The sequence below is a fragment of the Girardinichthys multiradiatus genome, chromosome 12, assembly GCF_021462225.1.
Source record: "Girardinichthys multiradiatus isolate DD_20200921_A chromosome 12, DD_fGirMul_XY1, whole genome shotgun sequence".
In the NCBI taxonomy this organism is placed as follows: Eukaryota; Metazoa; Chordata; class Actinopteri; order Cyprinodontiformes; family Goodeidae; genus Girardinichthys; species Girardinichthys multiradiatus.
In genome coordinates this window covers 25743399-25763377 of record NC_061805.1, presented here as the reverse complement: position 1 = coordinate 25763377, position 19979 = coordinate 25743399, and the positions used below count along the sequence as shown (strand labels likewise).

Sequence of the window (19979 nt, the reverse complement as noted above, 5' to 3'; positions counted from 1 at the left end):
AAAATTTCACATTCATATATTTTAGATTCATTGCACACTAACTGAAATATTTCAGGTCTTTTATTGTCTTAATACAGATGATTTTGTCATACAGCTCATGAAAACCCAAAATTCCTATCTCACAAAATTAGCATATCATTAAAAGGGTCTCTAAACGAGCTATGAACCTAATCATCTGAATCAACGAGTTAACTCTAAACACCTGCAAAAGATTCCTGAGGCCTTTAAAACTCCCAGCCTGGTTCATCACTCAAAACCCCAATCATGGGTAAGACTGCCGACCTGACTGCTGTCCAGAAGGCCACTATTGACACCCTCAAGCAAGAGGGTAAGACACAGAAAGAAATTTCTGAACGAATAGGCTGTTCCCAGAGTGCTGTATCAAGGCACCTCAGTGGGAAGTCTGTGGGAAGGAAAAAGTGTGGCAGAAAACGCTGCACAACAAGAAGAGGTGACCGGACCCTGAGGAAGATTGTGGAGAAGGGCCGATTCCAGACCTTGGGGGATCTGCGGAAGCAGTGGACTGAGTCTGGAGTAGAAACATCCAGAGCCACTGTGCACAGGCGTGTGCAGGAAATGGGCTACATGTGCCACATTCCCCAGGTCAAGCCACTTTTGAACCAGAAAGAGCGGCAGAAGCGCCTGACCTGGACTACAGAGAAGCAGCACTGGACTGTTGCTCAGTGGTCCAAAGTACTTTTTTCGGATGAAAGCAAATTCTGCATGTCATTCGGAAATCAAGGTGCCAGAGTCTGGAGGAAGACTGGGGAGAAGGAAATGCCAAAATGCCAGAAGTCCAGTGTCAAGTACCCACAGTCAGTGATGGTCTGGGGTGCCGTGTCAGCTGCTGGTGTTGGTCCACTGTGTTTTATCAAGGGCAGGGTCAATGCAGCTAGCTATCAGGAGATTTTGGAGCACTTCATGCTTCCATCTGCTGAAAAGCTTTATGGAAATAAAGATTTCATTTTTCAGCACGACCTGGCACCTGCTCACAGTGCCAAAACCACTGGTAAATGGTTTACTGACCATGGTATCACTGTGCTCAATTGGCCTGCCAACTCTCCTGACCTGAACCCCATAGAGAATCTGTGGGATATTGTGAAGAGAACATTGAGAGACTCAAGACCCAACACTCTGGATGAGCTAAAGGCCGCTATCGAAGCATCCTGGGCCTCCATAAGACCTCAGCAGTGCCACAGGCTGATTGCCTCCATGCCACGCCGCATTGAAGCAGTCATTTCTGGCAAAGGATTCCCGACCAAGTATTGAGTGCATAACTGTACATGATTATTTGAAGGTTGACGTTTTTTGTATTAAAAACACTTTTCTTTTATTGGTCGGATGAAATATGCTAATTTTGTGAGATAGGAATTTTGGGTTTTCATGAGCTGTATGCCACAATCATCCATATTAAGACAATAAAAGACCTGAAATATTTCAGTTAGTGTGCAATGAATCTAAAATATATGAATGTTAAATTTTCATCATGACATTATGGAAAATAATGAACTTTATCACAATATGCTAATATTTTGAGAAGGACCTGTATAACTACCCAGGTAAACGCAACGGATTTGTCTCGCAAGCAGGACAAGTATTCGGAACATTTTCACAAAATATACACTAATAATTTGTGCAATAAAAAAGGCATTAATTGTAACTGGAAAACAATTTTTGGCTTATAAATATATTGGTGTATTTTAAATTTACGCACATTTTTACTTGTCAATCTTTTAGGTTGTTGGAAAATGTGTCGAAAGTGCGCTGACGTTTGGTGTAATAGATAAACACTGAAAGCTGCGGTGGAGTTTGTTCCTGCTGCTGCCTTCTCTGTCGCCTCCTTTTATTTATCATATACATTTAAATGCGCTGAGGACGAACTATAGGGCGGCAGATACAGATATGATAAGACCTGTCTAACCGAGTTATCTGTTTCAGTTAAACCAGTGCGCTTTTATATGACAGTAATGTTTGCTAGGCTAACAAAGCTAGCCTCGTCCTCAGGCGGAAAGCAGGAGAAGAGTTTGGATTCATCCTGATGGCTTCAAGTTCTGCTACTGAGAAAGGTTTGCTGGGCATTTTTACTCTACAGTTTTTGTTGTTTTTGATTATATAAAGTGTTAACGCAGTTTTAAGTTTCTGCAGCTCTGGTTTTTATGATGATTGCGCATCAAATTAACTACTATTAATTGGAAGTGCGATAATCACATTAGAAAATTTGTAAAATTTCAGAATTATTTTTGTAAATCTACATTTCTTGTCATTTGTTTTAGTTATAGCAGATTACGGAGCCCGCGAGGGGACATGGGGGAATTTTTTTTCTTTTGCGTTCCCACGCTATACGTTTTGCGTTCACACGCAATAGTCTTTGCGTTATCTCGCAATACTTTGTGGGAGACCCGTTTTTGAGATTCATTGAGTTTTATTTTGAAATCGGCCTTAAATAAAAGGATCTTCAATCAGACTTAAAGACAGTTATTATCCACATGCTGTCAAACTGCTGAACTCTGGACAATAAAACTGCACGAAACCACATCTGTGACACTTTATTTGCTTATTACTGCTGCATGATGTGTACTTTTTTTACACACCAGTTTTGTTTTTATAGTGATTTGAACGGTTCGTCTTATCCTAAGCATTTAATCGCATTGTTGATTGCGTGTTAACCTGCATATGACAAATAAACCATACCAATGCCATATCAGTGCCGTTTGTTTTGTGAGCAGTTTGTCAAATGTGCTGCTGTTCCAAAATGCACAACTTTATCAAGGTGATTAACAAGTTTTGCGAGCGAACGCAAAGTATTGCGTGGGGACGCAGAAGGAAAAAAAAATCCCCCATGTCCCCTCGCGGGCTCCGTAGATTACAAAATGAATTTATAGTTAAATAATCAAGACCAAGACTGCGAATATATTTTTATAGATTTTGAACTAGAGCCATAGCTAACTCCAGTTATCTGTTTCTCATAAAACTGGATTTAGAATATTACTTTAGTCGGCTCATGTGGAGATGTTTTTTAATTCAAAACGGTTGTGTGGGTAAGGCTGCTGAATTGACAGTTGTTCAACAGACAATCTTTGACACCCAAAGTAAAAAAAAAAGCTGGCTGTTCTCAAAGTGCTTTATGCAAGCATATTAATGGTAAGTTAAGCGGAAGGAAAAAGTGTGGTAGATGTAGGTGCACAAACAACAGGGATAACTGCAGCCTTGAGAGAATTGTGAAGGAAAGTCCATTCATTTCATTTTCATCATAATTAGCAGAAATAAACATTTGAAAAGTGTCACTCTGTATGTAATATCTCTGTATAAGTTTCAGTTTTTGAATTGAGTTATTAAAATAGATTAACTATCCTAATTAATTATTATACCTATGATACAGCCTGGCGGGAAGGTGACAGTTGTCTGGCTCCAAGTTCACGTGATTGCCTCCTGAGAGAAGACACCATACAGAGACTGACCTCCACTGCACAGACTAATGATACAGCATGGGTGACATTCAAAAAGGATCTGGAAGAGGAGGAGCAGGAAGCCATACCTGTCAAGAAACTTATGAGACCTGGCTTAAAGCAGTTAATGCAGGAGAAACCTGCATTCCCTGGCAGCAACAACGACCCACTCCTCTGCATCCCTTTAGATTTGAGCGGTGAAGATCGAGTCCCTTATACCATCAACAGATACTTAAGGGATTACCAGAGGGAGGGTATCAGATTCATTTACAACCACTACGTCAGCTCCACTGGTTGTATTCTAGGAGATGACATGGGCCTCGGAAAAACTGTGCAGGTACAAGACATAGGCAGCAGAATTACCTTTAGAAATGTTTGAATGAGGGTTTTTTAATTTACATGCTGCCTTGTGATTCTGTTGCTTTTAATCCGTCCACCTCTTTTTTTTATTCTAGATTATAGGTTTTCTTGCTGCTGTGTTGCACAAAACTGGAACATGGGAGGACGTCGAGAACAACAGGCCTCAGTTTTTGCTAACTCAAATACCCTCCAATCAAAGTAATCCCAGTAAAGTGGGTATTGAAATATACAACATTACAGGATAGTTTCTCAAATCCCTACAGCTTTCAATCATGTGCAGCAGATTATAGTATCATTTTGTCATCAAGCTGATTAAAGTGTTGTGTGATCCCGTCCAGGTGTTTCTGATTGTGGCCCCACTGTCAGTGCTTTACAACTGGAAGGATGAACTGGACACATGGGGTTACTTCCAGTGCGTGGTGGTCCATGGGCTGAGGAAGGAGGAGGAGCTTGCTCGGATAAAGAATGGTCGCATCGAGATCGCTCTCACCACTTATGAGACACTTCGGCTCTGTCTGGATCAGTTTAATAAGTAATGAAAATATACTAATATACATCTGTAGGTCTAAATGACTGGTTGGACTATGTGCAGCCGACTCAAACACCCTACAAGTGGCCAATGATAAAGGATGATGGATATAGAAGAGTTGGTTAAGTGTTAACCAGAAGCTTTAAAAAGCCTGGGCTCTTGCAAACGTAAAAACAGAATCTAAAACTAAACATAATTTAGACAGTCAAAATTATTTAACCGAACCTACTTAGGGAAACATGTTAATAATATTTGTATACACTGTACTGTACAAAAGTCTTGAGTCATCTCTCCCGTTTTTATGTTTTGTTTCCGGTGCCCTAATTTACTTGTAATATTCATGTCTTTCAGATACTGTTCTTCTTTTACTTTTGATATTTTCTTTTGTATCACCAATGTCTATGGATAGTTGTCAACTTTTGTTCTGAAGGCAGAAGGGCTGAATTTTTGTTAAAAAGTAGCCGAAGTGCAAAAGAAAACTATAAAAGACCTGCAGAAAACAACTTGAAACATAAAACAAAGCTCAACATGTATAAAATTTTTCACATGATTATATGACAACTTAATTCAGTTTAGTGATATAGGCGCCTGATTGCAACAGATGTAATTTCAAGGCATTTTACAAACTGGTCCAATTCATATGCGGCTACGTAGAATCCACTCTAAAATTTAGTCCAGAGAATTTGTGCTCCAAATGATTCAATGCAATCATGTTGACATTCACATCAGACTGTTCCGCCTGCAGATGTGGTATTCCTAAAGCTTTCCTCAAGTTTTCCCACCTTTTAGAGTTGCCGGCATGTAAAAGAGACAAGGTTGTACATGATTTACACAATATAAAGTTGTGGTGGAGTTTGTAGGCCACTTTAGTGAAGGCGGAGTGTAGGGAAATTGGGATCAGACATAGACGCAATAAAAAAGGAACAGTCCGGGTGTGAATTAATTCCCATACCGGTAATTTAGTCTGTTATTTTTGTTTTAAATATTTTTCTAACATTTATGCCTTCCTCCACAGAATCGACTGGTCAGCAGTGGTTGTGGACGAGGCCCACAAGATAAAAAACCCAAACTCCCAGATCACCCAGGTCATGAAGGAGTTGAGATGTAAGGTGAGAGATTTGTGTTGCTTATTCAGAGAAATATAACAAGTATTTCATTTGTAATAAGTTTTTTGTCTGTGTTAAACTAGTTATTAATAATTGCTGTTGGTAAAAGCACCGTTAGGCCTAATCCTTTCAGGCAAAAATAAAACAGCTGTACTTGTTTTTGCGTTTGCAACTAAGCTGCTAATTCCTGCGATTTTCTTCCATCAGAACAGAATCGGTCTCACTGGGACCATCTTGCAGAACAACCTAGAAGAGCTGTGGTGTGTCATGGATTGGTGGGTTAATAGGATTTTACATTGTAGTGTAAAATACTGTACAGCAGTCTTTGTTGTAAAGCATCATTATTATTATGAATTATGTTCTGTTTAGGGCTATACCAGGATGTTTTGGCAGCTTGGGGCATTTCAGGAACAAGTTCTCAGATCCCATTGAACAGGGGCAGAGGCACAGTGCAACCAAACGTGCCCTGGCTACAGGGAGGAAGACTGTCAGAGCCCTGGTGAGGAAGATTTCTCCTTTTTTCCTCAGGCGAACTAAAGCACTAATCAAAGAGCAACTGCCACAGAAGGATGACAGGGTAAGATTGGAGTCCTTAAAGGTCATCAAACATTGTCTGTTTGATGTTTCATCATTTTTAAAAGTGATGATGCCTTTCTGAAGCTCTTTGGTGTGTTTTATCCCAGGTAGTGTACTGCTCTCTGACAGACCTTCAACAGACTGTGTATCAGGCAGTGCTGGATGCTGAGGATGTGACATTACTGCTGAGATCTTCAGAGAAATGTGATTGCCTTAGTGGGCATACCCGAAGTAGATGCTGCTATAAAGTTAGTTATTTTATTTGCTCTACCACTGTATGACAGCTTATAATTACAGTTAACATTTAAAGTGTGGACAAAATAATTTAACCAACCTTAAAAATGTAGGGTAATTGATCCTGTTTTTCACTTCATCTTTGTTTTTAATTAATTGCAGATTATTTTGTGGTCCTTACTAAGGTCAATGCAACATTGCAAACTCCCACAGCATTATTCTGCCAGTAATTAAATCATTTCATTTGATCAAAGCTTTAAATCAGGGGATAACCTGGTACATTTGATTTTGCTTAAATCTCAAATCTACATTTTGTGGCTTAAATTACGTTTTATCCAAAGGATCACTAATAATTTTCTTTAACAGAAAAACTCTGAGGGTGTTTCTGTAAAGGGGCTCTACTTTACCTACTTGGCCATACTGAGGAAGGTTGCCAACCATGCAGCACTGCTTCAGTCTACTCCAGGCACCAGCAAGAAACAGGTAAAAACCTTGTTATTCTGTATCAGATTTGATATTGATGTCTACAGCAACATCTATCTCCTGGACTGATTAGTTTTTTAATGTTGCTCGTTAAAATTATTCATTTAAATCTTATAGGAAAAGTATGTGAGTTCCGTTTGTGCAAAGGTTTTCCAGAAGTTCCCAGACTTTGTGCAGAGATGCAAAAATGAAGCCTTTGAAGCTCTTTCAGACCCGATGTACAGTGGAAAAATGAAGGTACAGCACTAAAGTGAAAACATTTTCATGTAAGTCTTCACAGAATGTTTCATTTCTGCTGATTAACAAAAGTATGTTTTCTTTTAGGTTTTGCAGAAGCTTCTGAAGTACTATCTGCAAAAGAGAGACAAAGTACTTATCTTTTCTCTGTCAACCAAGGTGACTCACAGTTAAATCTAATACCTTCGTTACCAATGTATGATAACGAATATAGTGTTTTTAAAAAGGTATTCTCATTTGGTGATGTTGCAACAACAAACTCCAACAAATTGGAATGATAGACCAACACAAAGTAGAGCATAATTGGGAAGTGATACAAGATTTGTATTTTTTAGTTACATAACCCAAAAGACCAAGAGCTGAAACTGCAAGATAACGTGGTTTTGCAAAAATATCAACTCAGCACGGCTATATGCAATTACCCTACACACTTTTCAGATTTTTAGAAATCCTTTATTCTTCTACCTCACAATTATGCCGCATTTGTTGTTGGTCACTCACATAAAATTCCAATATAATACATAAATGTTTGTGGTTGTAGAAAAAATGTGAATGGTTCAAGGAATAAGAGTACTTTTCTCTAATGATCAGAAATAAAACAAAAACACATTTTCCTACTAAACGTCTTGCTTGGCCAGCTCTGCATGTCAGGCACTGTTTGCATTGTTATTTTGACTTTATCTGTTATGTCATTATTTATTTTAGTAAATGCTTGTTTGTGGTGTTCTTCTGCATTGCATTGCCTCTGCTCTGAGATCTTATAATAACGCTTGCATATTCTTTCAGCTCTTAGATATCCTGGAGAGTTACTGCATGGCAGAGGGGCTGGATTTTAGCCGGTTGGACGGAACCACCAAATCCAGAGAAAGAGTCCAAATTGTGAAAGACTTCAACAGCTCTTCTCACGTCAATCTGTGCCTGGTTTCTACCATGTTAGTTGGAAAATTATACAACGGATACAAATTTGAAACATCTTGTGATATAAGTTCAATTTTGGTTTCTTGTTTTTCAAACTATAGATGGTAATTTGCAAGAAATTATAAACAACCCAAGACATTATGAGAATGTCAACTTGGGTGACATAGCAAAATGTGTTTTTTCTGGAATGAGGTTATTTTAAACATAATGAAAACGTTCAACTTTAAAGGGCATAATACATCATTTTTAAAGTTCTTTTTCAACTGAGTTCAGGCTTGTAGGTCACATTAGTTATTTCATTTTCATGGGAAATAGAACGCTCAACTCTACAATCGGTGCTTAACACAATTTCATCCAAAAGAAAAAACAGCAATGGTACAGTCTCCAGCTTGCGTTTGGGTTAAAAAAAGTAAAAAAGATTTATATTGTGATTCATCCAGTGAGGAGGTTTAAGTTAGGAGAACTGTTGTCAGGAGCGCAATAGCTTAGAGACTCAAGAGACCAGGACCCTACAGAAGAATTTAAAAATGCTTTGTGGTGAGCCTAATCTTCGTTGAATTTCACAACACGTGGGAATAACCACCATTGACAAAAAACTGTGATTAAGCAAGATTTCTGTCATAATTCAGTTTGGATGGAATTTCGGCTCTCATTCTGATCAGCATTGTTACTCCTATGCACACAAGCATCAGCCCTCCCACTTTTTCACTGAATGCTTTAGACTCATTTTTTTCATATAATCAGTGCTCGTTTTACTAAAGCATTTTCTTAACTGATGAACTTTATGCTAACAAACAACAGTTATGGTCGAATCTGCATTCCGGCTGTTTTCTCCCTGCTTAAGTAATCTGTCTTAGCTGTGGCATGAACTGTTGTTTACTCATCACTCAGCTTTCGGTTTTTGCATGCTTTATATCTGAGATTCCAATTGGCGAAAACATTTTTACCACAGAGAGGCTGTTTTTCATTGGAGAGGAGAAATCTGTCCTTCCTACCTGTTTTTACTTTCACAGAGCTCGCCCACGTTTCCTGCATAGATGATCTTTGTTGCAAAAGTGTTGAGAACATGTTTACTTTTTGTGTCACCAGTAAGCGAACACACACCCATTGGACATATTCTTAAGATTATAAAAGGTCTTTTTTTTTGTCTAAAAAACAAATCTGCTATCTGTCTACAGCTATAGAGAATTGCACGCTTCAGCAAGTCACTTGATATCTTGACTTCATAAATGCATCATCAATATATAGTGGAAACAGGTTTTTTAATGCATGTGACACAAACTGCTTGTCAGAAAGTTGGTTTTAACTTTACTTATTTGCTTTAAAACAGAACTGGAAATATGAGGTGTGATGTATTGATTTTCACACTAAGGTTTTTACGTTTTGTTTGGTCTTTTAAAAAGATGTTTCTTCCCTCAGGGCGGGTGGTCTCGGTCTTAACTTTGTAGGTGCTAATGTTGTTGTGCTGTTTGATCCCACCTGGAACCCAGCCAGTGATCTTCAGGCTATTGACAGGTAGGTACTGTGCCAGATTAATTCTTAAATTATTATATTCCATAACAGCTTTTTACTTTCCTGGCCCATCAGACAATATGCGTCTGATTTTGTTGAAACACAAAAACGGTGTTTGTCTCTGCAGGGCGTATCGTATCGGCCAGTGCAGGGACGTTACTGTTCTCAGGCTGATATCACTTGGGACTGTAGAGGAGGTTATCTACCTCAGACAAGTATACAAACAGGTACCAAACAGTTGTATAAATGTGGTATTTAAATAAAATTGTTTTTATATAATCAACTTCTAAAAGAGCTTGGTTTGCTATCTTTCAGTATCCTGCAAGTATATGGAGACAGATTTTAAGATGAATCCACATAGAAGCCTGAACTTGTCTAACATGCTTTATGATCAAATTTAAAATGTGATGTGAAAACAACTCATTTTGGTATGAAGATTTGTTTTAGAACTTAAAAGATTTGCAAAGTATTGTTTCCTGGTTTCAATTCAATGAGAGAAAATGTCTTTACAAAAGAATATTGTGATTTCTACTACATTCAGATGCAAGTTTTCAGTAATAGTAGATTTTTAATGTCAGGAATTGTATATTTATTCACAAAATAATGCTAATAATTTCCACATCTAATACCTTTTTAAGTCACTCTTTACAGGCCTGCATTATGTCAAATTAGCATGAGTTTCTCATTTTATAACATTTAATTTATGTATGACATAAAATTATGATTTTTGTTTTGCTCTTCTCCCCCCCCCCCAACAGCAGCTGCAGTGTTCAGTGGTTGGTAAAGAGAGCGCCCGGCGGTACTTTGAGGCAGTGCAGGGAAACAGCTTCTATAAAGGGGAACTGTTTGGGATCAAAAATCTCTTCAGGCTGCAGACAGAAGGAACTTGTCTTACCCACAGGATTTTAGAGGTTAAACAGTCAACGTGTCTTTTTTACTGTTTCAATGAACCAGCCTTATTGTAACATTGTGTTTGTTTATATGAATTTTGCCTTTGTTTTCATTTTTGTCATAATTTGCTTCAAATGAGCTGAACTTCTAGGATTTTTAGGCTCTAGAGAAACATTTCTTGAGGGTTTCGAAATGTCTTTTTAAAGATTTTTTTTCCAGCTGCTGGTTTACTCCCTTTTACCCCAGCCCTGGTTATCCTGTTTTTATGAGGCTACCACTGAACAATTGCTTAATACAAAATCTAGATATAAAAAAAAAAACTCTCAAGTATGACACAGCTACAGCTACATTGTGGTTTTGTATAACACTGGTGTTTTAATGTTTATGCTTTCATGCTAAGGAAAGGTTTCCTTAGTCATGTGTGGCCACGCCACTGGCTAATCTCTTGAGTTATAATGTTTTATAAGTGTCTCAAACAAAGAACAGGCTTTAAAAACAATGTTCCAAGGACTAAAAGTGGAGGATAAAGCCAAATTTGTTTAAAAAAAAAAAAAAGAACCTCCAGAAAAGCTCCTTTTTTGGATCTGAATGTTAAGTTTGGCTCAATCGAAGCAATAATAAAATATGAGGAGTAGCTTTAGACTGTGTCATCTGCAAATAAAAAGCAAGATTTGAAGGTTTAAAGGTTTCACTGTTCACTTTGATTTTGCCTGGTGAAATGTGCTGATGAATGCATGTATCGTCCTGTCAGCGAGAGGGCCAAGTGGAGGCTGGGGTTATAACAACAAAAACACACAAAGAAGGAGAGAAGGAGAACAAGACGAGCAGAAATGATGTGAGTAACTCGGTTATTCTCAGGGTGGCTCATCTCACTCATGTTTTTTCTGTCTCCTTTCCCAAATAGCCCTTTCACCCTCTTCAAACAATGACATTCTTCTACCAGTCAAACCAATCCAGAGTTTCTATCATGACTGTAAAAAAAAAAAGAAAGAAAATGAAGTTGCTCTTACAGCGTGTTCTGGAACATGTTTCCAACATGTTCTGGAAATGTTTGGAATTAGATCTAAGTAGTTAAAAGTATGGAAAAAGAAACAAAAATGTGGATAAATGTATTTTCCATACTGTATTCCCTATTGTATTGTTTAAATCTCGTCCCCATGAATTCTTCTATCTATCCGTTTGTTCATCTATCTGTCCTTCTGTCTGTCCACATGTTTGTCCACTTGCCCATCTATTCAACATATGTCCATCCATCTCTCTGTCTATTTGACTGCCCATCTACCCATCCTGACCATCCTAAAATATCTGCCATAACTTTATGATGTATGAGCTTTTGTACTTATGCTTTAAAAAATTCCTTAAAAGTATCAAACATGCTGGAAATTTCAATCTGGAAAAGTATGACGTTTTGACCTTTCGAAATGTGTACAACATTCTTTCATAAAAGTATTCAGTACTTCAGAAAAAGCATCAAGTTATGTGAGTGAGTGAAGTACCATAGCATGGTTTGGGCTCACAAAAAAACAGCAATCAATCCTTTAAAATCTTGTCACTAAAGTATGAGTTTTCTTTACATCTCAAATCTTTTCTTGTTGCGTTTGAAGCAGCTGGATTTAATCACTTGTTTGACCTCATGACAGGAGCAGACCACACTGAAGCATTTCTTTACTTGTCTCTTGTTTTCTTCCTATTACATCATTGTGTAGGGCTCATGTCACATTGATGTTTACTTTGATTTATTGTTGGAAAACATCTGTTTTAAATTCACCAGTTAAATCTCACAGGGGCTGGTTCGTTTCAAGATGACACAAAACTAAAGAAATGTTACGCTTTGGTTGCATTTTGTTGCTAAATGTTAAAGAGTTGCTCTTACACCACTTTTGCCTGTATGTGCTTTTCCTAAACTGAATTTCTGTTGTTTTGTTGTAGGAACATGGAGATTTATATACAGATGGCACACTATCAAACGTTGAAGCACCTGAAGACAACATTTGTGTCTCAAAAATCCCAGGAGGCATGCTAGATTTCAGCAGTGGGAGTGAAACTGATGAGGAGCTGCGGGAGCTAAAGGGAAAGGCTTCAAATTCGAGTACAGGCCATGGCAACAGGAGTGGGAAAGCTGCTACTGGCCCCGTTCAGATGAGTCTCCTCCAACATGGCTTCTCAAGACTCCTTGAAACAGTCAGGGAAAGACAACTATTAAGGGAAGGAGGCTGTAGTTCCTCTGCTGAAGGTAGTCCCTTTGAGGAGGATGCTGGAGATCAAGAGATAGAGGATACCTCCAGAGGCATCTGCACAACTTCCTGTAAAGAAAATGGTGCTGCTTGCCTCCCAGAATGGGAAGCAGAAGCCCAGCACAAATCCATCGGCTCAGACAGAAAAGACAGAGATGATGGAAACAACATTTTATCTTTAAAAGAGGGCGGTTATGCCATAAGACGGAGACAGGGCCTGAAACAATGGATTAATAAACAAACTGCAGTGGATGACGACAGCGATAGAAGTTCCTCACCGGAAAACAAAAAACCTAATAAGGTCAAAACTACAGTTCCAAAAGGGCACCTCTTTGAAGGATGCTCAGATGAATCTGATGATTTAGATCTAGAGGTAAGGACATGTTCCAAAAGGAAAGTTTTAAATTTTTATAGGAAAGATGGAGACGGAGGCAGGGGAAAGCTTGGCAACAGCAGACGAAGGCAAAGGGACAAGCCAAGACACATAGATGAGATAGAAGCTTTCACATCTTCAGAGGACGAGCATGCAGCTTCTGCAACCGATGCAACAGGAAGACGAGGAGGAAGATCTGCATTTACAAGTGTGAGAAGTCCAACAACTCCAGCATCTGAGGAAAAGAAGCAAACCATCGACAGTGTGCTAGGTTAGAGTAACATTTCTTGCATTGCAAGTAAAAAGTCATATTTCCGATATTAAGCATGTCTACCTTTGTGTAAAGGGGGTGTGCAGGAGGTGGTGTATTTGCACTCCAACCAACGGGTGGTGGGTGGAAGCAAAGCAGAGGAGCTAATCAGCAGAGCTGCTGTGCGGGACGTGTTTGAGCGCAAATTGTACTCACAGCTTCCAGCCAATGACCTGCTAGGTACGCAGGAGGTATGTGGAAACAAACACTAAATCTAGTGACTTTTCAAAAACAAAGTTATGATTATTATTATTATGTGCAACTTCCTCAGTCCACCACCCTACTGGAGTGATCAAACTGTAACAGGCACCAGCTGAGTCCACAGGTTAAGCTTCATCCGAATAAAGGTGTAGCCACAAACAGCGCAACAAGTAGGCATGTTCAGACAAGTCCAAACCTCGAACGGACATGTCCGACAAAAAGGAAGAAATTCAGCTGAACCTCTAACCAGTTACTTCAAAACCACACCCCGCTACATTAAATTAAAATTAACCGCTTTGCTGCAGCTAGCGCTATCACACCCGAAGTTGTTCACAAAATCAGTCCTCTAGGTTCAGGGCTCTTAACCTAATTTGGGAAAAAATTGGCATAATTTTTATCCGGCTTCTAAGAAGTCTAATCACCTCTATAAACATATGAAAATTTGAGCATATTTGACAAAAAGTTTTAGGCACAAAATTGGCAACAGACCCTTATTGCTCGTTTTGCTCTCTAAGGACTCTGCATTCTGACCTGGCTGGCAAGTCTGAATGCAATGAAGAGAATTACAGCCCAAAGGTGAAGGCCTCCTATTGACGTCTTTCTTCCATTGGCTTCAATTATATATGGACTTTGCATACCTGGAACGGTCATCAGCACAGATCAGTAATACAACTTCAAATACCATTACATTTAGGGGGGACTTGAACAAGTGAACTTAACAGACTACTTTCTGACCAGGACTACGATTACTTTGGACAGTCTAGAGTAATCGTAATAACCAGGGTTAATATTAGTGTTATTACGTATGTGTAAGTACCTGGTTGTGTTGTAAACCTCACGCTTCCTTACAAAAATGGAAATGGTAAATGATCAGTCCTCTAACAACACTGCCAGGAAGAATTACCCCATAGCTGTGAAAGGTGTGATGGGAGCAACTCCACCTGATATTTAATCAGGTTAATGAAATCACACGGCGCCCTTCATATTTACTGGAATAAAGGTGTTTAAAAAACTTAAAATAAGTTCATGTTACATTGAAATTTGCGCTGCAGTTCTCTAACAGTGAGCTTTAGAGATTTGGTTTAGAAAGCTCTCCAACTTTCCTCAGCCTGATTAACGAGACTGGTGAATAGTTACAGAAAACGTCTTACTGAAATTATTTCAGTCAAAGGGGGAAACAAGAGCTTTTATAGGGTAGGTTGTCCTAACGTTTTCCTCGGTTAAAATGAAAAGTTTTATGTCTTGTTCAATGAATAAAATAAAGTCATTAAATCACTTTCTACATAGTTAAATATAATATTTCAGTTCAGTTTAATTATGTAGCGCAGATTCACACCATTTGCCAACTCAGGGCACTTTAAAACAAAAACAAAACATCCAATTTATATACAGAGGTATACAGTCAATTCCATCCAATCATATAAACACACTCAGTCAATTAAGTGCATTGAAATTTTAGTTATTAAACAGTCAGTTGAGTCATTGATTTTGCAGCTAACCATTTACAATATTTAAAGAGTAGCCCTAATTTGTTCACATATCAGAAAGATGGAGTTCCTATTTATATCATGCTATGGCAATAAAAACAACATTTTTCATCTTCGTAATATCTATGCTTATCAACCTTTCTGGGTTGTAAGCATTAAAATGATTGTCTTTTAATTAGGTCTTTAATAAGCTGATTACAGTGTATTAAACTAGTCTCTTTTTGACTGTTCCAGAGCCTCCCAGCCAGCCAGCCTCAATTTGTTACTGTCCAGCTGCAGAGGCCCATCGTGAATCATCCCGCGATCTTCTCGAATAAGAGCATCCACCACACCGGATCTACTACAGTCATTATTGGAGATACTCCCAAAGCTATATGCAGGTATTTAAAAGAAAGTTGCAGTTATTATGCAGAAAAAAAGGGAAACTAATGAAGGCAAGCAAGAAGAGTGTGTGGATAAAACAGATATATGTCAAATTTGAGCTATTTAGGATGCCTGCAAAATAAGACAATTTAAAAGGGGAATGGAAAAAAAGAATGAGAACAAAAGATCGTGGGAAGAGGTGTGAAGAAGCAGAATAATGGAGAGGAAATGATTAAATCAAGGAATTCTTGGCAGTGAAGGGAAGAAGGCCAAAAACCCGCCACAGGAACAGCGTTTAGTGCCCCCACCTGAACATTAATAACTGTGTGTGTGTGTCTCTGTGTATATAAAAGGGCCACCTCTGACGTTTCCCATCTACCTATTTCCCAGCATCGTGCCAAAGATTACCCAGTTATGATCAGGCCTAACACTGAGGGAGTTTCCCCTTTTGCAACCGCAGCCCTCCTAAGACTGACCAAAAAATGATTGCCTTAGTTCTCCCAAACCTGCACATTCTAGCAAACATTTAAGTACACACACTCACACATGTGGCGCTCACACACACAAGCCCATTCTGCTGTATCACCTCCTTCACTTCCCCCCCAAACCCTCATATTCAAACACACAGACACCTTTATGGCTCCAGCCTCTCTCTCTCTCTCTCTCTCTCTGAGGGGGAAGGCTGTAGCTCTGCCCAGAGGCTCACCAGGGAGTGAAAATACACACCGGCTTATATCAATATTGCCTCAATTAACCTTTCTGTTTAATGAAGTGAATCCATATGTATGTTAGGTTTTACTGCCTTTACTTTTATTTATTGTATTTCTAATGAAAGCCACAGATGGTTATAAGGCTAAGACCAGTCACTTTAAAGTATTTGTGTTCCTGAGTCTGGTCAAACTAGCGTTTTTAACGACTGCCCTGGAGGTCCATGAAAGTAACTCTAAGCACATTGCTTTCTTGATGTAAGCCTGAATCTTTGCAGTCTCTTTCATTTTATGTTAGACCTTACAGGCCTGCAGAATATCTGAATGATAGTGTTAGTATGGTGACTCCAAACGTCTGAAATATGTGGTATGCATCTGTCTTCACTCCCCCTGAGTTGATGTGTTGTAAAACCGCCTTTCACTGCCATAACGGAAACAAATCGATTGGGTCATGTCTCTAGCAGCTGTGTAATATAAAGACTAACAAAGGGGGAGTGTCTGGAAATCAATTTTCACATCTTGACATGAATTCTCGGTTGAATTTAGGTCTGGACTTTGACTAGGCAATTCTAACACATTGATATGCTTCAGTATAAACAACTGCGTTGTAGCGCTAGCTGTTTGTTATCCATCTTCTTTTCAAATCAGACCGCCTTCCCTTTCCATGCTGAAAAAAAGAATCCCCACAGCATGATTCTGCCACCACCATGTTTTACCCTTGGGATGGTGTCTTCAGGGTGATGTGTAGTGTTTTTCTCAACACAAAGTGTTTTGCCTTTAGGCCGAAAGGTTCTGCTTTGGTCTCATCTAACCAGAGCACCTTCTTCCACATGTTTGCAAATACAGACTTTCCACAATGCTTGAGATGAAATTCAGCGTAGGCGGATTAGTTGATCTCAAGAAACAACAGATTGCATTAGAATTGTATTTAGGGGTGTCAGATTAGTAAGAGCTATGCCATTCTTTCCAGATTCTTAATTTTTTGTTACTATGAAAACCATGTTGGTTAGTGATATATATTTTAAGCACAGTTTTGTTGTGGATTAAAGTGGCCCTGGATATTAAAAAGCTGCATCACAGCTACCAACACTGAGCAATTAAAAGACAGTGAGCTAAAATACTCTGTTTAAAAATAATACAAATGTTTTAATTTGTCAGTTTAACAAAAAATTGAAAAATCTGAAATTGTCATCTCCAGTTAAAGACTTTTGTAGTGTTGAGAGCACTACAAAAAGTAAAGTTACAGTAATAACAGTTGGGAGTGGATGTTTTCTACTGTATGATATGGAATAGCCTGAATTTCCACAGCCAAACTGAGCTGTTTGTTGTTATTTTCCAAATGAAGTATCCCAAAACAATGTGGCAGGATTTTCCTTTTGGACAATATCTGATAATGCTTTCAAGCACAAGGGGGCATTTCTCTTTAAAAAAGTTAATTTAAATTATTTTTCTTTTTTAAATACTTTTACTTTCGCTTTAAAATTGCACTTATTTCTGTCTTTGTCTTTTTTGTCATAGGCAGCAGCTGGAGGAAATGGCCCTCCATTTCAAATTTGTTTCAATACATCAGTTTGCCATTGAGATCCTGAAAGGAAACTCATCTCAGAGACTTGATTGGCTTCGTCAGTACTACACATCACTGAACCACTCTGATGTGGCCGAGACAGTCAGAGAAAACTTCCCTGACACAATCACACAGCCCTCCTGTCGTACAACTGCTACCTCCTTATCATCTCCAAAAGGTGCTGAAAAAACCCCAAAAAAGAATTGTTCCAGAGCCAGAAAATCAAGAAAATACAACCAGACCAGAAGGACTGACCCTGAATCCCACCGAAAAAATGTTTCATCACCACAGATTGGATCTGGCATCCTAAAAAATTATATTATTGAACCAAAAAAGCCAAACATATCTGAGAAGAGACTTCCAGATTGTCTACAGGATGTTCAACGTTTTTTGTCAGAGGAGCACAAGGAGATGGTCTGCAGTGCCAGCAGACATACAAGGACACAGAAGAGCAGTGTTTCTACTTCTGGAGCCTGCAGAGCCGGTGGTGGTCTTGCTGTGGATCGGGCCAGCAACCTTGGTCTGAGATCCGGGGAGGCTGCTGTTGCTTTCCTGAACCACACAGACAGAGACGCCCCTTCTTCCTCTGACCTCAGGCATTGCAGCTCCGCCACGTTATCCAAACCCACAGCTCAGGACAAGGAACAAGTGCAGAAATCCTCACTGACGACGAGTGAAACATTGCAAGAACGTTCTGAGCCTCCTTCTACCTCGTGCAATAGCTCCCTCAAAGATCTTTTAGGAGACATATCAATTCTTGATGATTTGCTAAAACCTAAAGGCAAAAATGTGCAACGAAAGAGGACCTCAGAAACACCTCTCATGTCCTCAGTGTCGCTAAACCCAACCCTCATCACATCCTCTTCACCCAAACTTACATTAGGTGCTGAGTCAAGCTCGAAAACACAAACTACTGCGCTGGTGCGGGGATCAAAGAGCGCTTGCAAAGACATCTGGGACATTCTCAGTGAGGGCAATGAGGAGAGCATCAACAGGTTAACAGACCCAGAGGAGGTGCAGAAAGTTTGCATCAACACTGGCTTTGCAGCTAGAGGTTTTTCTGGACAAAAAGAAAGCAGAAATCTCTGGAAAACAAATGACAGATTTCTGTGGAAGAAATGATGCGATAAAGCCTATTAGACGATTTTTTTCATTTTTATAATTTTCAGAAGTGTCAACTGGCAGTGTTGATTGTTGCCCAAATAAACAATTTGCCAACGACTCTGAAATCCAGATATGTGCGCATTTTATAACATTTACCACAAACAAACGTTTCTGCATCCAAGGGGATGATTGTGCCTTTTATGCATCAGATTGGTGAGTTGGATCATAAAAAATATATTTTATTTGAGTTAGGGTCGCATGCACTAATATTAGATCGAAGGTATTCTTTATTCAAGTTGAACTTGTTACCCTATGCTCCATTTAGCTGGGGAAAACTCCAGTCACTCTGGCACTTTCTGTGGCTTCCCATTAAAAACACTCGAAATTGTTGGAACTGGTGACGGTTTTAAAACTTTGGCACAACTTAAGACTGTTGACTGTCTTTTGCCAACTTTTTACTGCAGTTGTAGTTGATCTAACAACGTGACTGCGCCCAATTTGAAGTTAAGTAAATGGTTTACCAACGTAAAACCAAGCCGCTGCACGTGTGTGGCCTCTGTGATTTCAGGATACTCTGATTCCTGGCTCAATATCTGTTATTTCTCAATCACTCTCCACCCGTCGCAGCCTTCCACTCCCAGTGAGTGTGCTGTAAATGGTCCCATTCCCCTGCAGTCCTCTGCGGTGTAATCTGAGTTGTCAGTTGTGTCTCAAAGGCCCATAAAGAGCGACAGCTTCTATGCTGTTGGTGAAATAACATTAAACAGTTAAAGACCTCATGGAAGTTTGAAGGGATTGTGTTCACACTCAATTCCATTTGAAGTTCTTCTCCATGTCTTTTCATTTTTAGAAGTCATACTTCATATTCAGACAGCTATAACTCCTGCTTGCAGCATTCCATTAACACAAAAGCAAAATTTGGCCAGTTTGTGCATTATTATTGATTTCATGAGCATGCCGCAACCCGCACCTTTGACCTTTTTCAGCTGTTGTGTCTGAGGTAAACAGACGGAAAAAAAGGTGCACTCTGTGTTGTGTTTAGCAGAAATGAGAAAGTGCTGATAGCCGTCAGTAAACAAGAGAAGGGGTTGCATGTCTCAACAGATTGTGCAGGTCGTTAAAAAGTGCATGTGAATGTGTGTGTGTGTGTGTGTGTGTGTGTGTACGTACTTGTACTTGTTGCTGAGTGAGAACCAATTTTCGTATTTTTATTGCAAAGTGAGGACATTTTGACAAAGTGAGGACATTTTGACAAAGTGAGGACATTTTCCTGGTCCTCACTTTTCCAAGTTCTGTTCTTGGGACAGGGGTTAGGTTTAGGACTAGGGTATGAATTGAGTTATT

At 39.1% G+C, this 19979-nt stretch overlaps 1 protein-coding gene across 2 annotated transcripts; it reads left to right on the top strand.

Moving 5' to 3' along the window:
• The first annotated feature begins 1780 nt into the window (after window positions 1-1780).
• On the top strand, window positions 1781-18752 carry ercc6l2 (excision repair cross-complementation group 6-like 2). Of its 2 annotated transcripts, XM_047381773.1 has the most exons (20): window positions 1781-2066; window positions 3380-3783; window positions 3902-4018; window positions 4145-4338; window positions 5351-5444; window positions 5649-5716; window positions 5811-6018; window positions 6125-6265; window positions 6618-6734; window positions 6852-6971; window positions 7059-7130; window positions 7758-7903; window positions 9309-9404; window positions 9529-9628; window positions 10160-10312; window positions 11044-11127; window positions 12222-13170; window positions 13246-13400; window positions 15132-15277; window positions 17486-18752. In XM_047381773.1, the coding sequence occupies exons 1-20, from the start codon at window positions 2039-2041 to the stop codon at window positions 18651-18653; spliced, it is 4560 nt and encodes a 1519-aa protein (XP_047237729.1). In that variant the 5' UTR covers window positions 1781-2038; the 3' UTR covers window positions 18654-18752. The 2 variants fall into 2 exon arrangements, with proteins under 2 accessions (XP_047237729.1, XP_047237730.1); XM_047381774.1 differs by lacking the exons at window positions 1781-2066; window positions 3380-3783 and having other exon boundaries at window positions 3923-4004.
• The last annotated feature ends 1227 nt before the right edge of the window (window positions 18753-19979 follow it).